Source organism: Phaenicophaeus curvirostris, chromosome 2 (genome assembly GCF_032191515.1).
Source record: "Phaenicophaeus curvirostris isolate KB17595 chromosome 2, BPBGC_Pcur_1.0, whole genome shotgun sequence".
Taxonomy (NCBI): domain Eukaryota; kingdom Metazoa; phylum Chordata; class Aves; order Cuculiformes; family Cuculidae; genus Phaenicophaeus; species Phaenicophaeus curvirostris.
In genome coordinates this window covers 65261458-65286408 of record NC_091393.1, presented here as the reverse complement: position 1 = coordinate 65286408, position 24951 = coordinate 65261458, and the positions used below count along the sequence as shown (strand labels likewise).

At 39.4% G+C, this 24951-nt stretch overlaps 1 protein-coding gene across 1 annotated transcript; it reads right to left on the bottom strand.

The window, feature by feature from the left end:
- Window positions 1-538: 538 nt before the first annotated feature.
- TSNAX (translin associated factor X) lies at window positions 539-23417 on the bottom strand. Its single transcript, XM_069852316.1, has 6 exons — window positions 23365-23417; window positions 21354-21452; window positions 19370-19484; window positions 17619-17749; window positions 2951-3075; window positions 539-1282 (listed from the first exon to the last, which is right to left on the bottom strand). Exons 1-6 carry the CDS (start codon window positions 23378-23380, stop codon window positions 908-910), a joined length of 861 nt encoding a protein of 286 aa, XP_069708417.1. The 5' UTR covers window positions 23381-23417; the 3' UTR covers window positions 539-907.
- Window positions 23418-24951: the final 1534 nt, after the last annotated feature.

Below are 24951 nucleotides of genomic sequence, written 5' to 3'. Positions count from 1 at the left end.
AGAGATTCTCAGGGCAGCAAAAACAAAGGAGAAGAGACCTCCAACACCACACTGCATTTGTTTTAGCCAAAAACTGCTTTCCTAACACCAAATTATTTGTGTTAAGCATACTTGTAGGTCTGCTTTTTTCTACAAACAGAAAGATGTCAGATTCTGCATTAACTGTATTACAAAAAAATGTAAGCCAATACATTCTACAGGGTCTTTTTCAGGGATTTTCTAGCTCATGTCAAAACTGTGGAGTATCACTGCTAATTTGAATAGCCCTCACTTTAAACAGAGCCCCAAAATAATGAGTGCACACTAGTATTTACGTGGTGTAATTAGCTTCATTATCAGCTGGTGAAAAGTAGACTTCACTTCAGTTTCACCCTCAAAAGCATTCATCAGAGAAAACATATGTTGCATGGCACCTTTCAGACCACCTCAGTTTCAAGTCAAGGGATGAACTTACACGTACAGAGGTGCATTGCTCTAGGTATGATATGAGTATAGGACTCAAATACTCAGAAAACAGAGATCAGGAGAAACCAGCGGATAACACTAAATAATAATACCTAGTTATTTTTTTCCACTGCTGTGCTTGCTGGAAACTGATAACAACCACAACAGTCTGAGGTGACTCACACAACTCACAATCACTGATGTAGAGCAGAATGGAAATTTTAGTCATTCCAAAAGAAGATACAACGGAGCAATACAGGAAATTCCATTCAGAGAGGACAAAGTCAAATATTTGTTCTCTTGTACATCATAAAAAGTACTTCAGGTTACAAATTACTACTGCAAACAATCTTTTCATAGATAAAACTAAAAGTGTCTCTACCTAAAAAACTTTGAGACAAATCATAACTAAAAAGCTTTCTCTAAGTCCTCTTCCCTTCTGAGTTGTGACAATCTCCTTATTTTAAGACAGACACTCCTCATGGTCAATCAATTCTGTTTTGGTGGAGAACACATCAACCAGCACATGTTTTGGGATTTCAGATCCCCGTACTTTTAATGTGTAGCAGGCATTCTCTACTTTTGCCAGACTCTGTTTCAAGGTATACAGCTTCTTCGATACTTCATAAGGTCCAGTGTTGCCAATGAAAGTAAAACCATCAAAAATCTGACGCAAGAACTGGCTCAGTTCAAAAGGCGTGTCTATGTCACCATTCCCAACACTGCTGATGCACAGCCGCATCAGCTCTCCAGTTAGATCAGCCACTCCCAGCAGGTAATCTACAGGTGTTACCTTCAGGCTCAAAGTGTGTGGTATTAGATCACGGTAATTGAAGATCTGAGGACAGAACAGAACAAAGTCCAGTACAGAAAACTATGACAAAGCAGTCTGTAATGATTCAAATGCATGCTAAATTATCTAACGTAACTGGCAATTAAAAACATTTCAGAAAAATTAGACTGTATGGTTATTCTTCACAGTCTGATTTCAGAAGAACAGCATACCAGAAGGTATGAAAGCAGCATTTCCACTTGAGATGTGATTTCTATTCCAGCAAGCACGATAAACATACCCTGCTTCTACGATCTCTATCTGCAAACAAAATTATCACATCTTTGTACCAACACTTATTTGCAATTGCTTTTTTGTTTTTGGTTTGGCTGACAGATCTCAGCCTAATTAATTTAAATTTTCCCTAAACAGTCTGACCAACGCTACCAAAGCAATCAAGAATCAAAAAGTCTCTGCATTATGAAAACAAACCATATCATTTGGTAATAGTATCTTGAGTTTCAAAAATATATTTTCTACAAGATGCTGACAGGTACAGTTATCAGAACTCATTAAAGTAGCTAAAAAAATACTTCATGAAGAAAACTCATCACAAAGTTAGAGGTTCGCACCTATACCCAAGTTTCCAATACTTTATTGCCAAAATACTGCTACCTTGGGAGACAATGCAGGTTTACTTATGCTCCCTTGTTCCTATAACATGCTATCCACCCAAATTTGCAAATCTGGTCACAGGCATATATGCAGGGGTTATCAATTTCACAATTTGTTAAAACAAGTGTGCAACAACGGGTCTGCCTCTGGTAAGAACAAATAAACCTCAGCTAAAACCTTGGCTTCTTTGAAAATATCTTACCAAGAAAATGAAGAAAGAATAAAAAGTGTTTTACAGCAGAATCTCTTTTAGAGAAGCAGACTCAGGAATTCATCTAAAGCAGTAGTGCTGTGCATTGCTATACACTGCATGTGTACTGCATGTGCATTTCTGTAATTTACCACAAAACTGCCTTTTGTCCCATGTACACAATCCAGTTGCACACAGTTCACTGCAAACAGTGGCAGTATATTGTCCCTATGGCAGGGAGTTCTCTTTAGGGGATGGCAGGAGTACAAGCGAGTCAAGAAACAGTAGGTATGGTATCAGGATTAACGCATGATGGGACACAAGCTTGATGCCTTCAGAGAAGGCATCAAGACCGACTCCAGTAAAGTTACAAATGACCAAGCTAAGATACATGCAGTGCATTTTAACAGAAGCTGAATACAGTGCATTCTGTGACTAGATCAGTTAAAATTTCATTTATGGAGTACATCCTGCTTTGGATTAGTTTGTCTCCCCCAACTTTTGCTACGTCACTTTACACCAGCAAGACTTTAAGGCAGCCCCAGCCATTAAAAAATCCCTCCTCTACATTTGTTCGGTAGTATTTGACTGTCCTGGAAGGATCCTTCCCCCTACCAGAAGTTCAATTAGCTCAAATTAGTTCAATAAAAAGGATGTGAAATTTATAAACCTGTATCCCACAGATGTAGTTTACTACTTGTCAGAATAGAAAGCATGTTTTTAACAAGTGAGTCAAAGCCTACATGTGTATCTAATATCATTCCACTAACTGGCCTTATTTAATCAGATGCCAAACATGTGACTAAGCCTAGTCATTGCATTTCCATCCTAGAAAGATTTTTATCACATGAGAAAAGAAAATCTTTTACCATGCTTGTATCTTCTCTATCTTCTGGTTTAAATATTAGTTGTTTGTTGATGTCTTCAATACTAATCAAAGATCTTGTTTTGATAAAATACTGAAATGAGACTGCCTCGACATACTCTTGAAGTCCTGCAAAAACAAAAGAATTAAGCTAATGATTCAAACTTACCAGCAATGATCCATGCTCACATTTATATTTTTAGAAATCTTTTCAGTGAGACTGTTTTAAGGTTACTAGCAAAACGTGAAAACTAAGATAATCCAGAAATTGCACTGAAACATAATTTAACATAGCATGATTGTGAAGTACAAAAAACAGATCAAGAACACAGCAACTAAACATTTTCAAGTTTTCACCCCAACTACATTTTTGATTCAATCTCTGTGTAATACCAGTATAAAGTATCATAGTACACTCAGAAACATACTAAACAACAGCTCTCCATAACATCCCTCAGGGGTCTGTACTGTTTAATATCTTCATCAATGACATAGCAGGATTAAGCCCACCATCAGCAAATTGCAGACGACACCAGGTGAGTGGTGTGAAGCCATCCAGAGACCTGGATAAACTCGAGAAGTGGACTCAAGTCAACCTCATGATGTTCAATAAGGCCAAGTGTAAGGTCCTGTACATGTGTGAGGGCAATCCCATGTGTCATAACAGGCCGAAGGGATCAAGAGCAGCCCTGAAGAGAAGGACTAGAAGGTACTGGTGAATGAAAAGCTTGACATGAGCCAGCAATGCATGCTTGCAGCCCAGAAAGCAAACAATATCATGGGCTGCATCAGAAGGAGGATGGCCAGCCAGTCAAGGGAGGTGATTCTGCCTCTCTACTACTGCCTCTCCTGGAGTATTGTGTCCAGCTCTGGAGCCTCCAGCACAGGAAGGATATGGACCTGTCAGAGCAGGTCCAGAGGAGGGCCATGAAGATATTCAGAGGTCTGGAACACCTCTCCTATGAGGACAGGCTGAGAGAGTTGGGGTTGTTCAGTCTGGAAAAGAGAAGGCTCATGGGAGATCTTACTGCAGCCTTTCAGTAACTGGAGGGGGTTAATAAGAAAGATGTGGACAAGTTTTTAGCAGGGCTTGTTTCAATAGGACAAGGGGTAATGGTTTTAAATTAAAAGAGGGTAGATTCAGACTAGATATAAGGAAGAAATTTTTTTACAATGAGGATGGTGAAACCCTAGAAACACGCAGCCCAGAGAGGCGTCAGGTGCACCATCCCTGGGAACATTCAAGAACAGGCTGGATGGGGCACTGAGCAACCTCATAAGACAGGCAGATGAAGTGTTTCGAGATATGATTCAGTTGTTGACAGGTACAGTTGGACTTTGATGATCTCAAAGGTCTTTTCCAACCTAGCAGATCTATGATTCTATGAAGATGTCCTTGCTTGCTGCAGGGAAGTTCAACTAGACAATCTTTTTAAAGTGTCCCTTCCAACCCAAACCTTTCCGTGACTCTGTGATAATAGAGCTTTTAAAATATGGCATTTGGATGACAGAGAGTGCAGATCAGTATTTTACAAGTTCACAAAGATATAATGTAGATGAAAAGATTGCAGATAAATCAAAAGCAAGGAAAGCAGCTCATATTAAAAAAACAAAAAAAAAACCATACAAAGAAAAAGAAGTTATCTTACTAGCAACAATAAATACTTATTTAAAACTGAATTTCTTATTTCTCTGTTTTGTGGTCATCAGCAAACAGGCTCCAACATGCAGGTTAGGTGACATTCATGTTCAGGACAAAGCATCAGTTGTTACAAAACACTCCATACCAAAGGAAAAAAAAATCAGGCAGACAGGGCTGTGATGTCCAACAAGAGGAATATACTGAACAACAGCTCTTTCTAAAAACAAGGCATACAGGGAGACAAAAGGAGTTTGTGTGCTGGCAAGGAAATAAAAGACGGGATAACAAATGTAGTTTCTACCAGATTTGTATGCCATCTGCAGCCACCTGCCACAATTACCTCTCACTACCTACTTAGCAGATGGTGATTTTCTGTATGCATTATTACAAAGGTGAGATCTAAAAAGGAGCTTGAATGTTCAGACAGTGATTTCAGAGGTTCAATCAGTTCTTCCCTATGTGCAAAGAGCAGATTTGAGGAAAGCATGTTGGAAAAGTTCATAAGCAGAAAGCTGAGGTTGGGCACTGTTGGTAGAAAAAAAGCAGCAACAAACCTGGAACAAATAGCCATTGTAGAATTAAGATAAAAAAAAAATTTTGAACACAATATCAGTGCCTGTGTATATCTGACCTACAGACAGAGGAAACACCAAAAGAGGACGCTAAAGGAACAGACTGTAACATGACAGAGATCGCTCTAACAAAGCCGTTCTGAGACATTTTAAAGGGATGGTTTCACTTCAAGAGAAGCAAAGAGGTGACACTGCTGTATAATGCTGCAAAACGGCCAGGATTAGACAATGGTTTTGCCAGTGAGTAAAAGGAGAAAATGTAGAGGTACTCAAGGGTACAAGAAGTAGAATCCTGGTTCCATTAGAATAACCTTAAAATCCTCAACTGATATCTAGAGGGCTAGACCCTCAGTCTATGGAGATATGCAGGAAGCAGCAAATTTAGACTTCATCTGGATCAAAGAAAATGTCTCAATCACAAAGAAGAGAATACAGATTTGAATAACAGATAAGGGTAGAAATACCCTTGACAAAACTAGAGGCAACCCCAAGAGAAAATTCAATTGTAGAAGTCTTTCTACATTACAATCACAAAAGCGTGATGATAGACCTGCATTTTTTTCCTTCTAAATATGTATTTGTAAGGTGAGTGGAGGCAATTCAGAAAGGCAATTCAGCTTGCACCCTTTATGCTTTTGCATAGCAGCAGTGGGAAAAGCAGAATAAACATTAAGCAGCCAAAGCCACACTCCACACTTCTGTTCACAAATCGGAACACACACAGGGAGCTGCAAGGCCAATTAAATACAATAATTTAATCAACTGAATTCAGGCAAAGCATTCTGGGCACAAGCAACAGAAGAATACTAGATAAAAGCTACTCAGGATCTTCTAATATAAATAACTTTAGAAGCTGCAGAGACGTAAGATTTCATCACCCATTCTTTTCCTGACTTACCCTCTGATGTAACATAGCCAGTAATTCATCATGAAATTTCGGCTTTTTCTGTGGATAAGCTGTATAATACTAGGTACAGCAGGACTCAACATGACAACATCTGTGAGAGTCTCTCTCTACTATTTGTGAAGAAGACTATCACACATGAAGAATCAACTTGACACTTTCCCAAGTTCTCAGAGAGATCAAACCAGCTCTCAAACTTTCTGGTAAACAATTTTCTCAATCAATCATAACTTTTGGGTTCAGGTCACTCCACTTTACTACTTCTCCACATACATTTTGTCCTTTTCCAGGATAAGTGTTTGGCTCCTCCGTTCATTTATTTTTCTGTATATTTTTATATAGACACACTTAAATGTATGCACACACACATTTTTGCTTCCTCCCACTATCTCACACTAGTTGACATGTACCACTCTTCTCCTCACTCCTTCAATGTCATATCTACGTGAATGTTGTGTGCACAGTCTGGCTTACCACTTACTGTTGCCTTTTCGCAATTAGGGAATCTATCTCCCATTACTTAAAAATAAACCTTACAAAACTTCAGTTAAAGTTGTTACTGTTAGACCAGCAGACTGGTCGCAAATCCTGGTAACAACTACTTTGAAAAAAACAGTCATATTCGAGTTTGGGGGTTTTGGTTTTTTGGTTTTTTTTTTTCCCTATTTAAAGTCTTTCTTCCAGAAGTGGCTACAACATGACACTTCAATGACCCGAGACCTTGAAATAAGGTGTTTCCATGTGCAGGTAAAAGGATGTTTAAACATGTTAAGTTTTAGCTTAATGGTAGGACATCCGCTATTTTCAGCAAATAATCCCTAAGGTGAAAAAACCTATCCCACTTCACTACACCATCCAACAATACCTTTCCCCTTATGCTCTTGTTTTGGATGTATTCCAAAATTGGCTTATTTATGGATTGTGCTGCCAGTAATGGAACAGTTTGTAAGACTGCCTTTTACGTAATTTTTTTTTTTAGTACACAGACCAGAAATACCAATTAAAAGTACTGTATTATTTCTACTAGCAATTCTTAAAATTACAGGTGCAAGGTAACAAAATGTTAGTATTTTGATATTTTATTACATTTGCTCTATATAAACAGCTTGTACTAGTGGCAAATTACAGTATAACAGCTTCCTTCTATATTTTAAACATTTGTTTTCTACATAAGAACTAGAAAATTACACTGAGGTATCTTCTAAGGACATATTATCTATAAAGGTGGAGATTTTATGCCTGAGAGTTAGTGCATTTTTTTTGCCAGTTGTATTGGCTGATATTCAAGACATTTATCCTTATATACATATGCAAACTCTGACAAAGAACCATTAAGCAGTTTCTCTAAGAAACTTAGTAAGAAATCAGGCTTCTTCTTAAAGTCAAGTCATTTAAGCACTCAATCCAAGAGGCAAATGAATGCATAAGGGGTAGGATAAGATAGTTCTTAAAAATGAGTAAAGAATATAAGTTTCTTAATTGAAGGAGTCAGGTTAGAGTCAACACAATCTAATTCCACCTGAGATGTGCATGCATGTATGGAAGTTTTAACCCAAAATGACAGATCAAACAAGAGGTGAAAGTATTCTCCTAAAATCTTCTTGTGAACTTTATTTCCTCCTTTAAATAGCTATTCAGCAGATAAAAAAAGGGTTAAAATGGATTTCATGCCTCTTAGTTCTTAAAGTTAGCAATACCAATTGGCAGATGTTATCTGCCATCTTCCTGGACAAGCTTCTTCTCAAACTCATTTTCCTTCTATCCCTTCATCCTCTTTCTTTCCTCTTTCTCTGTGTATTTTTGTTCACAGAGCAGCCTGTGCCGACAGTTAGGACACAAGTAGATGACTGACTGTGTTCTTACCCAGCTCCTCCCCTAAACCATGCAACAGGAATCACAGGCCAAGAGCAGCCACTAGAAAGATGATAGGAAAACATACACAGCAAGTTTCTTTCAGGAACACTATATGAAGGGAGGGGCATATTATTTACAGGGTGAGTCATGTGAAACTACCCACTTGCAAATTCATTACAAAATCAAAACAGCACAGCCACAGCTCTACCTAATCATCATGTTTAGGTTGGCAAGTTACACTCTTCAAAAAAATAAAAGAAAAATAACAAAAAAAAAAAACCCAACCACCAAAAATCTCACAACCCAGAAAAGAAAGAAGTCATATTCTGGTGGAAATCCTAAGCACAGCAAAATCGAACTTCAACTGGAGAGCCCCTATTAATAGGTCTGCAGCATATGGGGAGGATGGTAGACTTGAACCCACTTCTACAAGCATATTCATCAATGAAAGGAAGAACTGGTGAAATAAGCAAATAATTAATCAAGTATATAAACAGAAACAAGTTCAAGCAATAAATTTAAAAGTATTAACACACAAATCATTTTGCTTCAGAGTCAGCATCCTATTAAGATGAAACTGACAATTCACACCTCAGTCTTTTCCATTTAAGTTCTCTGTAGACTTGGCAATGGCTCCTGATATTCCTAGGTCTCTTTCCATGCACAAGTCATAAAAACTTAAGTAATTACACTAAAACTGAGGCTGTGAAACAGTCCAACTGCTTTGTAGACTGTGAGCATGAAGTCAAAGGTTAATTTTATAACAGCACACTAAAAGAGCAAAAAGCCAGCTATCCTCAGAGACAGGCATGCATGCTGTGGACATCCTGTTGTGAAAATGGCTTAAAGAAGTAATTCCATTCAGGGAGGGATTTTATAAAACTAACTACCAAACAGAAGTAAAAGCACTAGGACTAACGTCCATAAAAGCTTACAAATATGGGAATACCCTCCGCCTGCAAACCTGGTTCTAGTCACTGAGCAATACTTCAAAAGCTGAGTCATTATGGTAGGTAGGGCTACAAGCAGTCTTTGAATTCTTAAGGGAACCACCACATAAACAAACTGCTTCATATTATCAATCCAGTTTTGAAATTACTGTAGTAATCAGTACAATCCAAAATGTGAATGTTTTTCAGGAAAGCTTATTTTAAATAAATTTGATCTGATTACTAATGAAATATAAGTAACATATATTACATCTAGCAGTGATTTGTCTAAATTGGTCTACTTTTATCTCAATAATTAAATTGACATAGTTTTCTCGTATTAAGCCCTGAATGCTTTGTTGATCAGTGAGTTGCTACTTGACACACGTATGACCACCAACAAGTTCCGTTCCTTTTTAGCTGCGTGTGTTGATGTATTTCAGATAATGAAGCATTAGTATTGTTTGCACTTTGTTTAAAGTTGAATACACACCAACTTCAGGGAAAAGGTAATCCCCACGTTAGTCTGTTTTACCAATAACTACAGAAACAAATACAGGTTCCCTATTTAATAGGCAAAGGTACCTGTGAGAGTGAAATTTATTTCCCCAAACAGGCACAAAAACACTGCAGAAAACGCCAAAGAATATTTTAATCTCTCATGGCAGAGAACAGTTTAATCTAGCCTTTTTGTTATTGTTATTAGAAACTCCTCTACATACAACAAATACTAGTTTTTTTGCAGATAACTCATTGTGGATGAGAAATATACAAGCTTTCATTTTGTTCCTAGTTGAAGACCTGAGATATCTACCATGGTTACTTTTGCAAGCAAGTTTTTTTGTTCTGAAGAGGTTTTGTTCTTGTTGTTTTGTTTGCCTCCCCAAAAACCCAGTAATTCTGACAAGCAGCCAATGTTCTATGTGAGTTCTTAAAAAAAGCATACAAAACCCAAACTATTCCTGTGACAATTAGTCTTCCTGATCTCTTTGACCACCTCCAATTGCCTTGATAATTGATATAGAGTTTAAAACATTCAGTTAGATGGCCAATTTTACACTACAAACAGCCTTGAGGGCAAGTGTTCAGAATACCAAAGAAAGGAAGCTCTGACTCAGCCAGGATGTACAATTATCAAAGAAGGAAGAGCACCTAACACAACACAGCTTTCTTTAGTTCAAACCCCAGTGAAAGTTCTCTTCAACATGATCTTGTTTCCATGCAACAGCTCCAACTCACTTCATCAGAAGTACCAATGGTGGCCATTTATCCCCATAAATATGGTTCTAGTGAGATGGTAAAAAAGATAAATCACCACTCACCAACTCATATTACTCACTACACAACTGCAGAACAAAAACTTAATCACAATGTGCTATACTAGCAGTTTCCTGGAATGGAGTTCCTCTCTGACACATTCTTCTGTGTGATTTTAAACAAACAAAAACCGTTCATGGATTTTTCTTGGGCTTCTCTCATGGTCCACCTGCATGCGGTTCCTCTAAAGGCTGGAGAGCTCCAGTCTGTGAAGGACAAACCTTAACAACTACAAGGTCAAAAAAATTCTGAACCAGAGCACAAGGTCTCCATTTGCTAGCTATGGATCTGAATTAAAAGACAAACAACATCACTAGCTTCAGAATGTCATGTAAATAACTATAGTATTTGTCATAATATTACTGCAAGACTTTAGGACAGTTAGGTCTTAAGCTAGAACTCGAAAGGACATTCTCTGTTGTCTCTTTCCACAGGACACATCTTTAAAAGACCACATATACACTGTATAGAGCTGCTTTTATGGACTGATGCTGCCCTCAACAGCTCCTGCTGAATTTATGGCTTATGCTGAACTCAATGGCTCATTCAGGGATCAGCTGACAAGCAATGCTCACATACCGCACACACTGTTTGCTCATGTCTGAATTAACATTCATTTTCCCAGATTTGTTTTAAGGTTTTGTGTATGGACATACAAACCCTGCAGCAGAAAGTAAAAAGTGAAATGTTTTGCAGTTGCTGATTTTTCACTTCCCCTGAAAAAAATCTAGAAAAAAGACATGAATCAGAAATAATGAAAGGGTGGTAAAATACAACAGGCTGAAGGTATCAAGTTTCAAAGAAGCGACTTGCGGGATGAATAAAGTCAGTTTAACAGAAATTATATCTGATAAATAACAGCGTATTCACTGAAAATTCTGTTAATTTCCCAGTATAATCAGGAAACTTTGTTTCCATTTCTGGCATTATACCTCTCACCCACAACAGCAAAGTGATGAACTTTAATTCTTCAGTTACATCCTGTTCCTGTGTTATTATATTTTCCCACCATCTTGCAGAAACCTGACTGCTTCCTTCATGGATAGCTTTCCTTTCAAGTTTTAGGTGTATTCAAGCCTCTTCCTGGGTGAGACATTTACAAGTCATGATACCTTCCTGACACAGTAAAAAGCTTTTCCTTTGTATTGCCAACTTATGATTAAATATGCTACCTATTTTTATTGTGTTTTTTAAACTTTCTTAAGAAGAAAAAAATGTTCTACCTCTACTGTTCCTGACACGCAGAACAGTTCTTTACCTTGGTATTATTTCAGAAATACACTGTATTTATTTATTTATTATGTATTATGTATTTATTTACAAATACAAAGGTAGCACAGCTCAAGCATGAGATTTTGTTTCCACATTATCAGTGAAAATTTAAGAACAAAAAAACACATAACACAGAAATCACTACATGGATAGTTCCATTAGTTTGTGTTCTAATCCAAATCCTTCACACCACACAAAAGAAAAAAAAGCAGTATTACTTAAAGAGTCAGTTATCTAAATCTGGCCTGTTTAGACTGACCTCACTCGTCTCCACAACATTCCTTTCAGTATCATGTCTGGAGGTCGGTCCTACATAGTGCAGTTAAAAAATGGTATTTTACCACAACTGAAGTTTTTCCGTTTTATCCACGCAGACTAAACTGACTTTGTTAAGTCAAACAATGCAGGTTGTTGCAGTCTGATTGCACACCTAGTGACTCTAGATGGCACAAAGCAGGAGACAGAAATAAGCTCCATTATATCATTCTCTCAGAAAACAAATAGTGCCTGCACAAGATAAACTATGTGATAGACTGCGTCAATGCTGAACTTTTACACAGAATCTCCTGCATCATCATCAGCAGAAGCAGTCACAGAGCAATAGTTTTGACAAGGTGCTGACATTTTACAGCCTCATCATCTAATCCTATTGAGAGCAAGTGCAGACATGATAAAGAGCTAATGAGCTTCTCTGTGCACGCCACTCCACTCACCACTGCTGCTAGCACAGGCTCACAGCAAACAGAAAGGTCAGCCAACAATGCTCTACTTGCATCTACTATCATCACTCTATGTCACGCTACTGAGGAAGCCCCAGAAGAATTATGAGCTCCTCATTCCATATTTTGTCTTATACACGGCTATCAGCTGTGAAGATATCTCACCCATACTTGCTCCTTGCACAATCTAATGACCACATAGTAAAAACGTCAACACATAGTTAAAACTATCCCTCCAAGAGGTTTTTCAGTCAAGCTGCCCTATAGAAAACAGTCAAACACCTCAAAGGCCTTACAATTCTCTCACATGCTCTTGTTGTTAAAGGACAAAAAAATTGAGCAGGTCTTCAAACAGCTAGAGATTTCATTTAACAAAATCGTGTTGAAAGGGTATTCCATTCAATCCCACACAATTTCAACTTACCAAGCAACTCTCAGTTTCCCTCTGCATTACACAAGTTTTCCCTTTATGCAGAGTAGATTTAGACATGCTTAGAATAATTCCATAAATCCTAACATGTGACAGAGCATCCTCTTTCTTGTCTTTAAGGCTCGCACAGGTCTTTCCTGTATACTATTGATATTTTCCCGAGTATTTTAGAGTTATAACACCCAAGCACACATATATAAAATCCTGAAAAAATTCTTCCCCCCTTCATAAATTCACACAATCTTTTCCAGTCCTTTTCTTGCACAGTGTCTCACCACAGTTTTAAAGAGACAGTACACATTTCCTCACAGGATATATAAGGTATACACTGCAAAGTGGGGCAAAGGAGCAGGAATTCTATATTACAAATAGTAAAGCTTTAAAAATATCAACAAAGCAGAATGTTCTAACATAACAAATGAAGAGCTCTACATTAAAAAAAGACTTCATTATTTCAGTATCTCTTTGTTTGCTTGTTTAATCATCCCCTGGGACAATCTGTACTGTTAAGAAACGTGTAGAAAACAGTCATCAGTTTTTGTTGTTGTTCAATTAGTGCTATACTGAGTGTTTGAGCTCATGCAAGTGTCCTTTGGGGAAACGTCCTGCATGCCATTAGCACTATTCTTAATGAGGGAAAGCATGAAACTCCTTTAGTGCTCTGCCAGAATTGTTTTATCTTCAAGTCAAAAGAACAACTGCTTGGAGTAACCCCAAAAAAAGCATTTAACAATTACAAGTGGCAAACAATATTCCCAAGCATTATACTCATACCACTGTTCTATTTATAGGCTAACAGTTATTATACTAAATAAAATGTGTATTAGGCAGCTTTATTATGCAGACAGTCATGATCCCCCTGTTAAGGCTGCTATAATGGTTTCCATTACAAGGCCAGTTTTGATCCCTTTTACTCTTTCTGCGAGAGGCAGGGTGGGGAACAGGAGGATGTTTCATGTTTGGTTTCAAGACAAAAGAGAATATTTTTAGGAAGCTTGAGGTTAATTGGATATGATGCTTTTGAGATACGGGGCATAGGCATTTCTTTATTCTTTTTTGAAGAAAAAAAGCTGGTTCATGGCAATGTTTTTGTTCATAAAAAGCTCCCTCACTGGTTCTCCAGAATTTCTTTAAAAATCAAAATCAGAATTGAAAACTAGGTGAAAGGAAGGTCAAGACTTACACATCTAGGAAATACATAAAGACAAAAGATCTGGCACTTTTCCTAGCTACGCTTATATTCAAAAAGTTATGCGTGCTTTTTTCACTGCAGAATAAGCAAAGCAATAATTTTTAATTAGATTTAAAAATAAAAGCAACTAAAACCAATTAATTAATTAATTCTTATTAGCATTTCCATCCCTATTACAGTTCTTCATAAACAGTGTGGGGAGTAAAGCATTCCCTCTCACAGTCGCTCTTTATCTCATGGCCTCCCTCATTTTTCATGTCTCTAGGTTTTCAATCTCAGCTTCATAATTCTGACATCAAGCAGCTTCACATCTCAGACACCTCTTTGATCCTTGCTTCAGCACAATCAAGATCTACAAGTCTTGAAGCCTGCATGTTCCTTTTTTTGCCATCCCAATGACTAACTGAAGAGCAGAGGATTTAAAGAACAAGGTAAGAATACAGTTCTGGCAAAAAGTTTGCATTTCATAGTTGTCATACACATGATGAGCTCATTTAAACAACACCTAAAAGCATTCCTTGTCTTCTCAGCTACACTCATGCATACTGTAACACACACCCTTACAACACATGCACCATGGACACCAGCTGGCACAAAATCCACTCAGAGAAGCATCACATAAAAAAGCTTGAATTTAAGTAGATACTGTGCATGACTTACAGAAACAGAATGAAGGCAACTTATTTCAGTTGGATTTTATATAGAATCTTCTTAATGAGGCAAGAACTACCTAACTACAGAAACAATGGCAAGATCTCAGTGCTAAGCAGCATTAAACAACTGAAGAGATTCCACAGACCTGCCACTTATGTCACCCAAAGAGAGGAAAAAGGTAACGTACAGCCATTCCTAGTTCTAAATCCAGAAATGCAATAGGTGGCTGTGTACTTTTTATCTTTTAGTTCTATCCACAAAACTGCAAAGTTTGGGCATTTGTTTGAGAGACTGCACACCTGACTGCTGGGAAGATGGATAACAGAGCCTACTTCTCCTCACGCTTACTGTTTAGTGTACTAATATCTCTTTACTGTTCTTTCTTTTTACCAAGAGAGCTCAGTTAAGATTCATTCTCTAAAGTTGTCTTACTTTAATTCTATGACAATCTTGCTCCAAGTCCTATGCAAGTGTTAAGGACATGCTGATACATATATAAATGTGTGCAGTCCTGGGCCCCAGTTTAAGAAGGAACATGAAGGTCCTTGAAAATATTCAGAGGGCAACAAAGCTGATGAAAGGGCTGGAAGGAACACCCTATGCAGGGCAGCTAAGGACTTTGGGTTTGTCTACTTTGGAGAAAAAGAGGTTGAGGGGTGACCTCATTGCTTTCTACAGCTTTCTGAGAAGTGGAGAGGGAGGTGCTGATCTCTTCTCCCTGATAACCAGTGAGAGGGTGGTCAAACACTGGAGCAGACTCCCTAGACAGATGGTCAAAGCCCCGTGCCTGTCAGAATTTAAGAAGCATTTGGACAATGCCCTTAATAAAACACTCGAACTTTTGGTCAGTCTTGATGTGGCCAGACAGTTGGATTAGATGATTGGTGTATGTCCCTTCCAGTTGAAATAGTCTATTCTATTCTAAAAGCTTTTCAGCCGTGGAGGCTGAGTGACCATACACATACAGCAGGTCTCTAACTTACTCTTCTAGAGGTCTATGGCAATTTGGCCTGCTCTACAATGGGAAAATACATCTTAGGGATTTTAAGAGTCTGAGCTTTAAAACACTGCGAAAAAGTTTTAGAAATGCTAAATTGTTCCTGATAGCCTATTTTTTTTTTTCTAAAGAGCTTATTCACGTCCATTTTGATATCACAGGTATCTTTATACAAGTCAGAAATCGATTATGCAGGTGAATCAGTGTAGCTGATTATGTATGAGTATTATTGAATACACAAAGCAAACCTGAAGAGAAATTTTTCATTAATTTCTTTATTTTCACATTGCTATGTCTCACTTAAGTTTACACATCTTCCAAATTAAAAAAAAAATTCTAACTTACAAGGTTGGAAAAATACACATTTTTTAAAAAACAAAACCACCTATTTTTTTTTCACTCAGAGGAGAGAATCTGGAAGTAGAAACTTGGCATGAGGTTTGCTCACTTTTTGCTCACTTGCTTTGTAAGACATGGGTATACACAGACATTATTGAAGTTGTCATGTGTCTGCTACGTAGGCATATCTGTTACGTCTGAGATGAACACAAGCTAATTCCACGCAAGCTGCCCCTCAGTAAAAATAGAGCTAGGTACGACTCTGAATTAACCCACAGAAAGCCCCATACTAAAAGAAGAGAGACAATTCAGGTGAAGCAGCTGACACAGGGTAAGTGGTTACCCTGTAATAATTTTGCTCACGTGGCAAGGCTGACAGCTTCTACCACCAGGTCTCACAAAGATACATGAGGTAGCATGCCTCAAGTGCTGCTGTTGTATAGATAGCATTATGACTCACAGGACTACGAACATCAGGGGTTACTCCGACGAGATTTACAAGTCTCAATGAAATTTTCAAAAGTTTTTGTTCCTAAAACTGATCACAAGGATTTTCAGCTTTATATGAAAATCCAAACATATTTCAGCATTTCAAGATACTCATACTATACATGGACTAGCACTCTTCACAGTTTGATGTCATCTGTAGTGTCAGAGCTTTGAATTCTCTCTTACTTTTCAATGCTTCATTATACTACTAAGTTATTTATAATAGCAAGACATACATAGATTCTAAGCGGCTCTTCTAAGAATAACTACTTTTATCTAATTTGAATGACCCAATGCACCACAGGCAAGAAGACTGTGGAACTGAAGTAGAGCCAATGAAGACTAGCATGGCACACTCCTCCTCGATCAGAAGTGCCAAACTCAGCTTTCATTTAGGAGCCATTTCGCTCTTAACAAACTAAGTTTATGCAAGACCTACATATAAATTAACCTGTGCACTGTTTGTCTTGTAAATTACATAGATGTACTTGTGGCTAGTTTATAAAATCAATTCTATGGACATTCTTAAACAATTAAATCATTCAGGGCAAATCTTCAGTACTCCTTACCTGAAGAAATCTTGCCAAACAAAGACAGACATACCACATTCCAATACATTTTAAACAAGACTAATAAACACAAGACCCTTTTATACCATGACCAAGACTCCAAAAAAGCAGTTACATATTTCACTCATACATTAATACAAACAAGGCATAGCAATTTTAGGTAAAATTCAGATTGTCAGCAAAGATTCAGCAAAAAAATATGATCTGACAGCAAGAGTCGTGAAAGCCCTAGGACTCAGTATCTCAAGCATATTAGTAAAGACTACCATTTACAGTAATGAGACGGAAAACATGCAACTGAAACAGACATAAACTAACTTTATGCTTGTAACACAGAGACAGAAACATATTCCGAGTCTTTAGAAGAAAGAAAATGTTAATCTAAGGATTTCATTCCATTAACTTCCACTCAAAATGGGGTAACTTCACAAGACAGTTGCCCCCACCCTCCTCCCAGAAATTATAACCCTTCAGGTGGATTAACTGAGTGTGTTGCACATAGCTCTCTCAGTCAGAAAAGACCAGACAGTACCCTCATTAGAACTATTCCCTGCTTCAGTTTAGGTCAGGGTCCAAATTATTCCAGTTGTTATCTCTGGTTTAAATCTTTATTTAACTGCAGTAAGACGACTGTGGGGCAATAGCCTCTCCAGAGCTAACTTTGCTAACAGCAAACATTAATCTGACTCCTAATTCATAACCACAGAAATGTGCCACGTTCAGATGTGTGGCATGAAGAGGAACTGCAGCTTAGTGCCTAATAGCATATTTTCCCCATTTTAAAATTATTTACCTGGAGATATAGCCTTGTGGAACTGATACATGTCTTCTCCAATCAGTTCCTGTGCAACCTGCCTAATCTTCCGTCGGATAGCATCTAGCTTGACTTGAGAGTCATGTAGTACTTCTTCCCCATTGGGAGCACTGCAGTCATAAAACAGAAACTGAAAGAGCAGCCTTCAAAACATGAGCAAGCAGCTAAAAAACATCACACATTTTATTTTACTAGCCAGTACAACAGTTTCAGGAAAAAGCAAAGTTGATATTGGAATTAGAAACACTTTAACTTCCATGGATACCTATTGCAGATTCTGAAATTCTACAGATTCTTACCATGACCATAATCAACCAGCCAAATATAGTTCTGGTAGCATGGTATTTATTTCAGACTAGAGTTTTAATTACTGCTTAAGTAAGAACAACGAGAAACGTGTTAAAGCATCAAAAAAGTATTCTGAAAAACTAGCAGTATTTGCAGAATTCCTTCAACCTCTTAAAACAAAAAGCATTACTTCACAATACTTTACAGTATTGCAAAACATAATACATGTGACTTTTATAAAGAAGTAATTACGGACTATGGTGTTTGGGAACAGCTGATGTATCTGATTCACAACCACAATATATACCCAGCATTTAAAGTTTAGTTGATCTAATTTCTTTTAAATTTCTCCCTCGCCACCCTCAAATAATCTATACAGTGTATAGTTTACAGTCCATTTAAGGAACTACTGATAGACTGGTCTTGAGAAAACATTTAAAAACAAACAGATATCTGAAAGTAAAGCTACAATAATAGCTAAAAGGAAAGGTGAGTGAAATAAAAATACAGCATGGAAAGCTTCCATTCTTACAAAACCAGGAATGTCTTACTCAACAGGAACCTAAAATTCAGAGTGAAGAGGAGTTTTCTGTTCCTTCTTCTACCAGTTCCCAGTTTTCTAGCCCCTGCGATGGGAGTAGCTATTTACAGTCAAGGCTGTTGTGGTTTCTAGAATTATTACAATGCCTCTTCACAGAAGATGACCAAGTTAAAAAGAGGGCAACTTCACAATCTCTATTTATAATTGCTACTACTATGGTAACTAAATAGTTACTACAATGGCAGAAATGCATTGTTAAGTAACAAAAAATAAATTTGAGAAAAGGGAAGGGGAGAGCTGTTGTAACTGTAACACGCAAGACCAGCGTCTGACACGTAGGGTAAATATTTTATACAACAGGCTATGCAAAGCTTAATTTTCCTGTTATCCTTCTATTTTGTATGTAGCTTCCAATGATTGCTTGAAGGCTCGTGAGCACATAAAACCTGTAGAAGCTTAAAACTCCACATAAAAACCTCTTGGGTTGCAGTACTGAAGTAAAGGGAACCCAGGTCCCCCTCTTTTTGCACTGGTGATCTAGGGTGGGGCTGCAAAAAACAAAATGGGCAAGTAACTGCAAAGGCAACCAATCTGAAGGAAGGGTTCACGCCCTTTTCTCCCAGCTTGCTGATGGCTGGAGAGCTCTCATCTGCTGTTACACTCTACTATGCTGCCCCTGTTTAATATGCCAATAAAGTCAACTGAGAAACCTGAACCAGCAGCTTTGAATTCTCTAACTGGAGCATGCACACATTAGCTCAAATCCACCCTAAAGGATGTTTATGAGAAGTTAATTAAATTCCTCTAAACAGAACATTGCAGCTATGAACTACAAATACAGAGAACACTGCAAGGCAGTTTCTAAGCTTCTAGAATCACTGTCATGATCAATGCGACTCACCTGATAAACCTGTGGAGCAGAAATATAGTTCTTTTGCTTTCAATTGTGATATCACGACTGAGCTTCACAAGCCGTTCATATTTATCGTGCCTGGTGTCAAGCTCCAGCTGAAAAGCTGCAGTCAAACAGTAACACACATGGTTACCACATGTACACAATGCAGGGAAAGAGCAGACAGCCTGCACTACTCTAACTGCTTAAGGGCCCCCGTCCTACAGCCTTAACCCCAGGTGCTTAAATACACATCAACCCTGATGATGCTTTAAGGCAGCCCAAACAATTTTAATGTGAAATACTTGTCTAAACTAGTAAAATCTACTCTGCAATATTGCTGTTCAGGAAATGGACTCAAAATTTCACCCAAATTCAGCAAGATAAATTAAAAAACAAAGCCCTACGATCATTGGTAAGTAAGATTCACCAGTCTCTAGAACAACACAAAGGCAATTGACTAAAGCACTATATTGTTAAAAATGCACCATTTAGTAAAAAGAAAGGTTGAATTTCACATCCCAACTGGAATTGGCCATAAGTCAAGTATTTTAATATAAAATTTCTTCCAAAGAGCTGAAAAAGTGTGTATGACCATTTATTTTACACATTAAGTAATTCAGATTCAGGCAGCATACACAGCAAGAACATGACACTTCACCTTACACAGCTTGCTCAGCCATCTGGAGCAGAACTTTTCTTGTGCTTGACACAAAGACAAAAACCACCAATGTCTCCTCTTGGAGCTTATCAGCACTTGTGCAATACAAACTAGTGCAATACAAAGACTGGATCCTTGAAAAGCTGAATGAACTGTATTGCTTACATCCTTTCTGAAATTAAGCAAACGCTGCTGACTGGAAAATGGGAAAGGAGGGAAAAAAGTGTTGTTTTGAATCTGAATTAATGGCAACCTTATGATAAATTGATATGCTTGAAGGTTAAAAATCAGAGAGCACAGTTGCGCTCCTCAATTCAAGTGCACGTATATCATTCAATAGAAAAGTTCAATTGTCAAAGTTAATCATCTGCCAAGCTGACTTACAAAAAAAAAAGAAATGTTTTAAAGAAAGTAAGGAAATTACACAGTGTTGAAGGGACCATCTGTAACGGCCATCCAGCTCTTACTTCTTCACCCTCCTTAGTTGCATAAAAAATGAGGGGGACGGGAAAAATTTTACACTAAGAATTGATCTGTATCATACCTCCTTCCTTCTTCTGTCAAAGTTTATCACTTCTGAAGTTTAACTTTGCCTTGGAAGGGCTTCTCTCATGAGAAAGTTAAACTAAAGTCACTACAGTTTAAATCCGGTTTTGTGTAAAATCCTGTGAAAACAATTTGCTTGGAGGCAAGTTTAAACTCACTTATTTAAAAGAAATAAAACATAAGCTAATTTTAGAAAGGCACTCAAACTGAAATAAGTGTCTACATACAGGACATTGAGCTAGCTAAATTGTTATTTTAGAAGATGCTTGTGTAAACAACTACCAACTCACAAATCAATGCATCCAGATTTACACTAAATGATCTTACTTATCTATGCACAAAAGCTAAGGTCAACAGCTAAGAGCCTTCTTGGTCTCTCCAAAGACAGTGATCTCCTCCTCTTGGCCCCATGGCTCAGATTTTGCATTACACCTCTGCCAATCTTACAGTTTTCTGCCACCAAAGGACCTGGCCATCTTTTGTCTGGCTGAACACTGATGCAATTTGCTTAGCATCAGGTTAAGCACAAGCAGGATGAGGAGCAAGAACAGGAGGTAGGATGAAAAAGGGAGTGAGTCATGAGTCAGACGGAGCTATGCGAAATCCCTCTGTCAGGAGTTTATTGCACAAAAACACCGACCTCTAAATGTATGTAGCACTAGTCCAATTAGTTTCAAGTCTCTCCCCCAGAGAAAGCAGGTTTAGTCCTTCACTAAATACTAGTAACTTCCTAGCAATTCCTACACTATCTGTTTTTATAATCTGACTTTCCACATGCTTACTTACATTTAAAAGATTTCATCAAAGCTGAAGATGGATTAACATTCTCTTTTTCATCTCTTCTTTGGCCATGAGGAAAATTATCATGCTTTCGTTTTCTGAACCCTATTAATAGAAGATAGACACACAAAAATATATTCAAAAATAAAGTAATTTCACTAGAGAACTGATGCTTTGACAGCACTTCTGACTGTAGCCATGTTTTACAAGATAGAATAAGGTAACTGGATGAACCCTATTGCAAACTGATGTGACCTTCAAGTTGGCATGCTATTTTTTGCACCACATTCCTAGTGAAAATTAGAAAAAAAAATTCTAACTATTTCAATGGATGAGCATGATAGGATCCCACATTAGTCAGATTTTTTGGTAAGGTCTTTACACCCTTTTATGTTTCCTTTCTGTAAGAGAATGACTGCATGAAAATTCATGTGTGAACAAGAGCCTACGGGATTAGCCCTTTCTCCCCCTTGTCTTTTTTTTTAAATTATTTTAAATATTCAGCTTGACAGGAGTCATTAAAAGGTTTTTATTACTGTAATTATTTACATTATGGACTTTTAGTAAGAAGAAGAAGTAAAGCATCATTTCAGTAGACTACCGTTACCCAGGTATGCAGGTTTATCCCCTGCAGCATAGCTTCCTAGGTCCTTATACTGTGCCTTTTAACCAGTTTCTTCTCTTTTGATACTGATTAAGATGGCCTTTTATACCTCTTCCTTAGCCTCCCTGTTTAAATCCTCACTCAGAACTCATCTCTTTTGGATGGTGTTTTACTCCTAATTTATACTTTGTACTATTTCTTCCTTTTGTCCTTCTTTCACCTAGGACTGACTCATTACGTCATCCATGTTTTAAGCGTTTCTCCCTCTTGCTACCTCCTCTTTGTGATAGCGGTACGTTTTGTAACAGAAGCCAAAATCTGGCCAACTCTTACATACAGGCATACCTTTTTGAGTATGTGGAGTTCTCTTAATTTCCTTAAAAGAAGAACAAAAGGAAGCTACTTAGAAGTTACAGAAGACCAGTGGATTTTAAAATGTTTCCGTTTAATTGTTTATTATCCCAAACCAAAACCAGAAGTGGGCGTAGCTACTTTCTAAAAGAGGAAACTGAAAATCATTTTTTCCTTCATTTCTGTTGGGACATGAGTTCAGGGTTTTGTTTTTCCTGCAGCAGTTCAAATCATTACAAACACAATCCCTGAAATAGTGCAGAGAATGAAACTCTCTGCAGTATTACGAAAGTTGGGAAAATCATAATGACCTACAGGAAAAAACAGGCCCTTCTGAAAGGGAAGGGGAAGAAAGAGAGAGAAAAGAGGCTCCACTGAATAACCAACAACTTGAATATCAGAAAACCACAGACTGCAATAACAGTAACTTAGGGGTAATTTTAAAAAAATAAAAAATAAGCCAGCTTCCTCATTGCAAAACCAGCATTCTGACTGAAAGGAGGTCTGCGAAACCACCTAGGCCAAGCCAAACAGGTTAAAAAGCGAGTGTTACTGAAACTCAGGCACTTTACGGGCCTAACACAGACTCGGCTTTTGGCTGAGCAATTCTTCTGTTACCACCAAGGACGAAGACCTCTAAAATACACAGATCTGTGCCTGTAAAGCCCAAGCGAGAAGGTGGTATGGCCTCTGGAGGCAGGATCTCTCCCAGTGCAAGGGCAGGTTTAGTGGCACCGCAGAGGCTCGCACCCCTGAACTCTCCCGCCCGCAGGAATCACAGAACGGTTTGGGTTAGAAGGGACCTTAAGGATCATCCCTGCCGCGGGCAGGGGCACCTCCCACCGGCCCAGGCTGCTCAGGGCCCCCAGCTCCAACTCCTCGCTCTCCTGCAGGCTAGAGGAGCCCCGCAGGCCCGCGCCCGCCCAGGTGGCGGCAGGCGGCTCCGCTCCGACAGGGAAGGCGGCCCCGGAGCCTCAGGGGTCCGCGGCGCTGCGCCTCGCCGCCTCCAGCCGCCGGGCCGGGGGGAGGCAGACAAGCAGGCCCGCCCGCCGCCGCCATCACCTTCTTTGCCGCTCATCTCGGCGCCGCCGCTCAGCCAGGCCGCGTGCCCCCGGCAACCCACTTCCGCCCGGCCGCGCCGCCAGGGCCCCGGACCCCGCCCCGCGGCGGGGCTGCCCGCAGCTCCCTGATGGCAACGCGCCGCACGGGCCGAGGGCGTCGACCCGTCGCCCGCGGCGCGAGAGGCTCGGTACGAGCTGCGGAGGCGCGGAGGGTGATGCCGAGCCTTGCTTGTCCGCGGAATTCGGGTACTGCCGCGGGGCCTGGCGTGCTTCTGAGCAGGCGGGTTCGAGGCAGCTACGCCGCGACGCCCTCTTGGGGCCTCCCCGCCCGCGGCACGACGGGAATTGTAGTCCTGGGGCGGGGGCGAGCCCGGGGCTGTGAGGCTGAGCTGCGACAGGCGAGGATGCTCCGGTGCTGGCTGCCCCCCTGCCCAACTCAACCCAATCCAACCCAGTGCAATCCAAGCCAATGAAACCCAATACAACCCAGTGCAATCCAGTGCAACCCAATCCATATCAACAAAACCCAATCCAAGGCAATCCACTCCAACCCAACCCAATCCAATCCAATCTAACCCAACCTGATCCAATCCAATCCAATTCAATCCAATCCAATCCAATCCAATCCAATCCAATCCAATCCAAGGGACCATCTGTAACAACCATCCAGCTTTTCCTTCTTCACCCTCATCAGCTGCATGAAAAAGGGGGGGGGGGCAGGGAAAAAATTTACACTAAGAATTAATTCGTTCCCTCTATCACAGCGAGTCCAGAGAAGAGCAACAAAGCTGTTGACGGGGCTGGAGAGCAGGTCTTACGAGGAACGGCTGAGAGAGCTGGGGTTGTTTAGCCTGGAGAAGAGGAGGCTGAGGGGAGACCTTATTGCTCTCTACAACTACCTGAAAGGAGGTTGTAGAGAGGAGGGTGCTGGCCTCTTCTCCCAAGTGACAGGGGACAGGACAAGAGGGAATGGCCTCAAGCTCCGCCAGGGGAGATTTAGGCTGGACATTAGGAAAAAATTCTTCACAGAAAGGGTCATTGGGCACTGGAACAGGCTGCCCAGGGAGGTGGTTGAGTCACCTTCCCTGGAGGGGTTTAAGGCACAGGTGGACAAGGTGCTAAGGGGCATGGTTTAGGGTTTGATAGGAATGGTTGGACTCGATGATTCGGTGGGTCTCTTCCAACCTGGTTATTCTATGATTCTATGATTCCCTACTTCTTCTGTCAAAGCTTATCATTTCTGAAGCTTAATTTTGCCTTATTAGGGCTTCTCTCATGAGAAACTTCAACTAAAGTTACTGAGTTTAAATCTGGTTTTGTGCAAAATCTTGTGAAAATCCAACCAAATCCAACCCAATTTGACCCAAAACAAACCAATCCAAGATAACCCACTGAATGGGGGTGGCAGCATTGGTCCCATCTTCTATTCTTGTGAGACAAGACCATCTGAGACAGGTCCTGGAAACTGGAGACATGAGCTGTGCACAGAAAGATCTGATAGTGAAGCCACCTGATATCTGGAAAAGAAATTGGAGAAACAGCAGACGTAGCTGCTGCCACAAGGGAGGCAGCGGGCACTGCAGAAGAA

Coding starts and splice junctions, on each gene's coding strand:
- TSNAX (XM_069852316.1), bottom strand. Junction 19,485..21,353: donor TTTGATGAAATCTTTTAAAT/GTAAGTAAGCAT, acceptor GTTTGACTGCAG/CTTTTCAGCTGGAGCTTGAC. Junction 3,076..17,618: donor CCACAAGGCTATATCTCCAG/GTAAATAATTTT, acceptor TTGTTTTTGCAG/GACTTCAAGAGTATGTCGAG.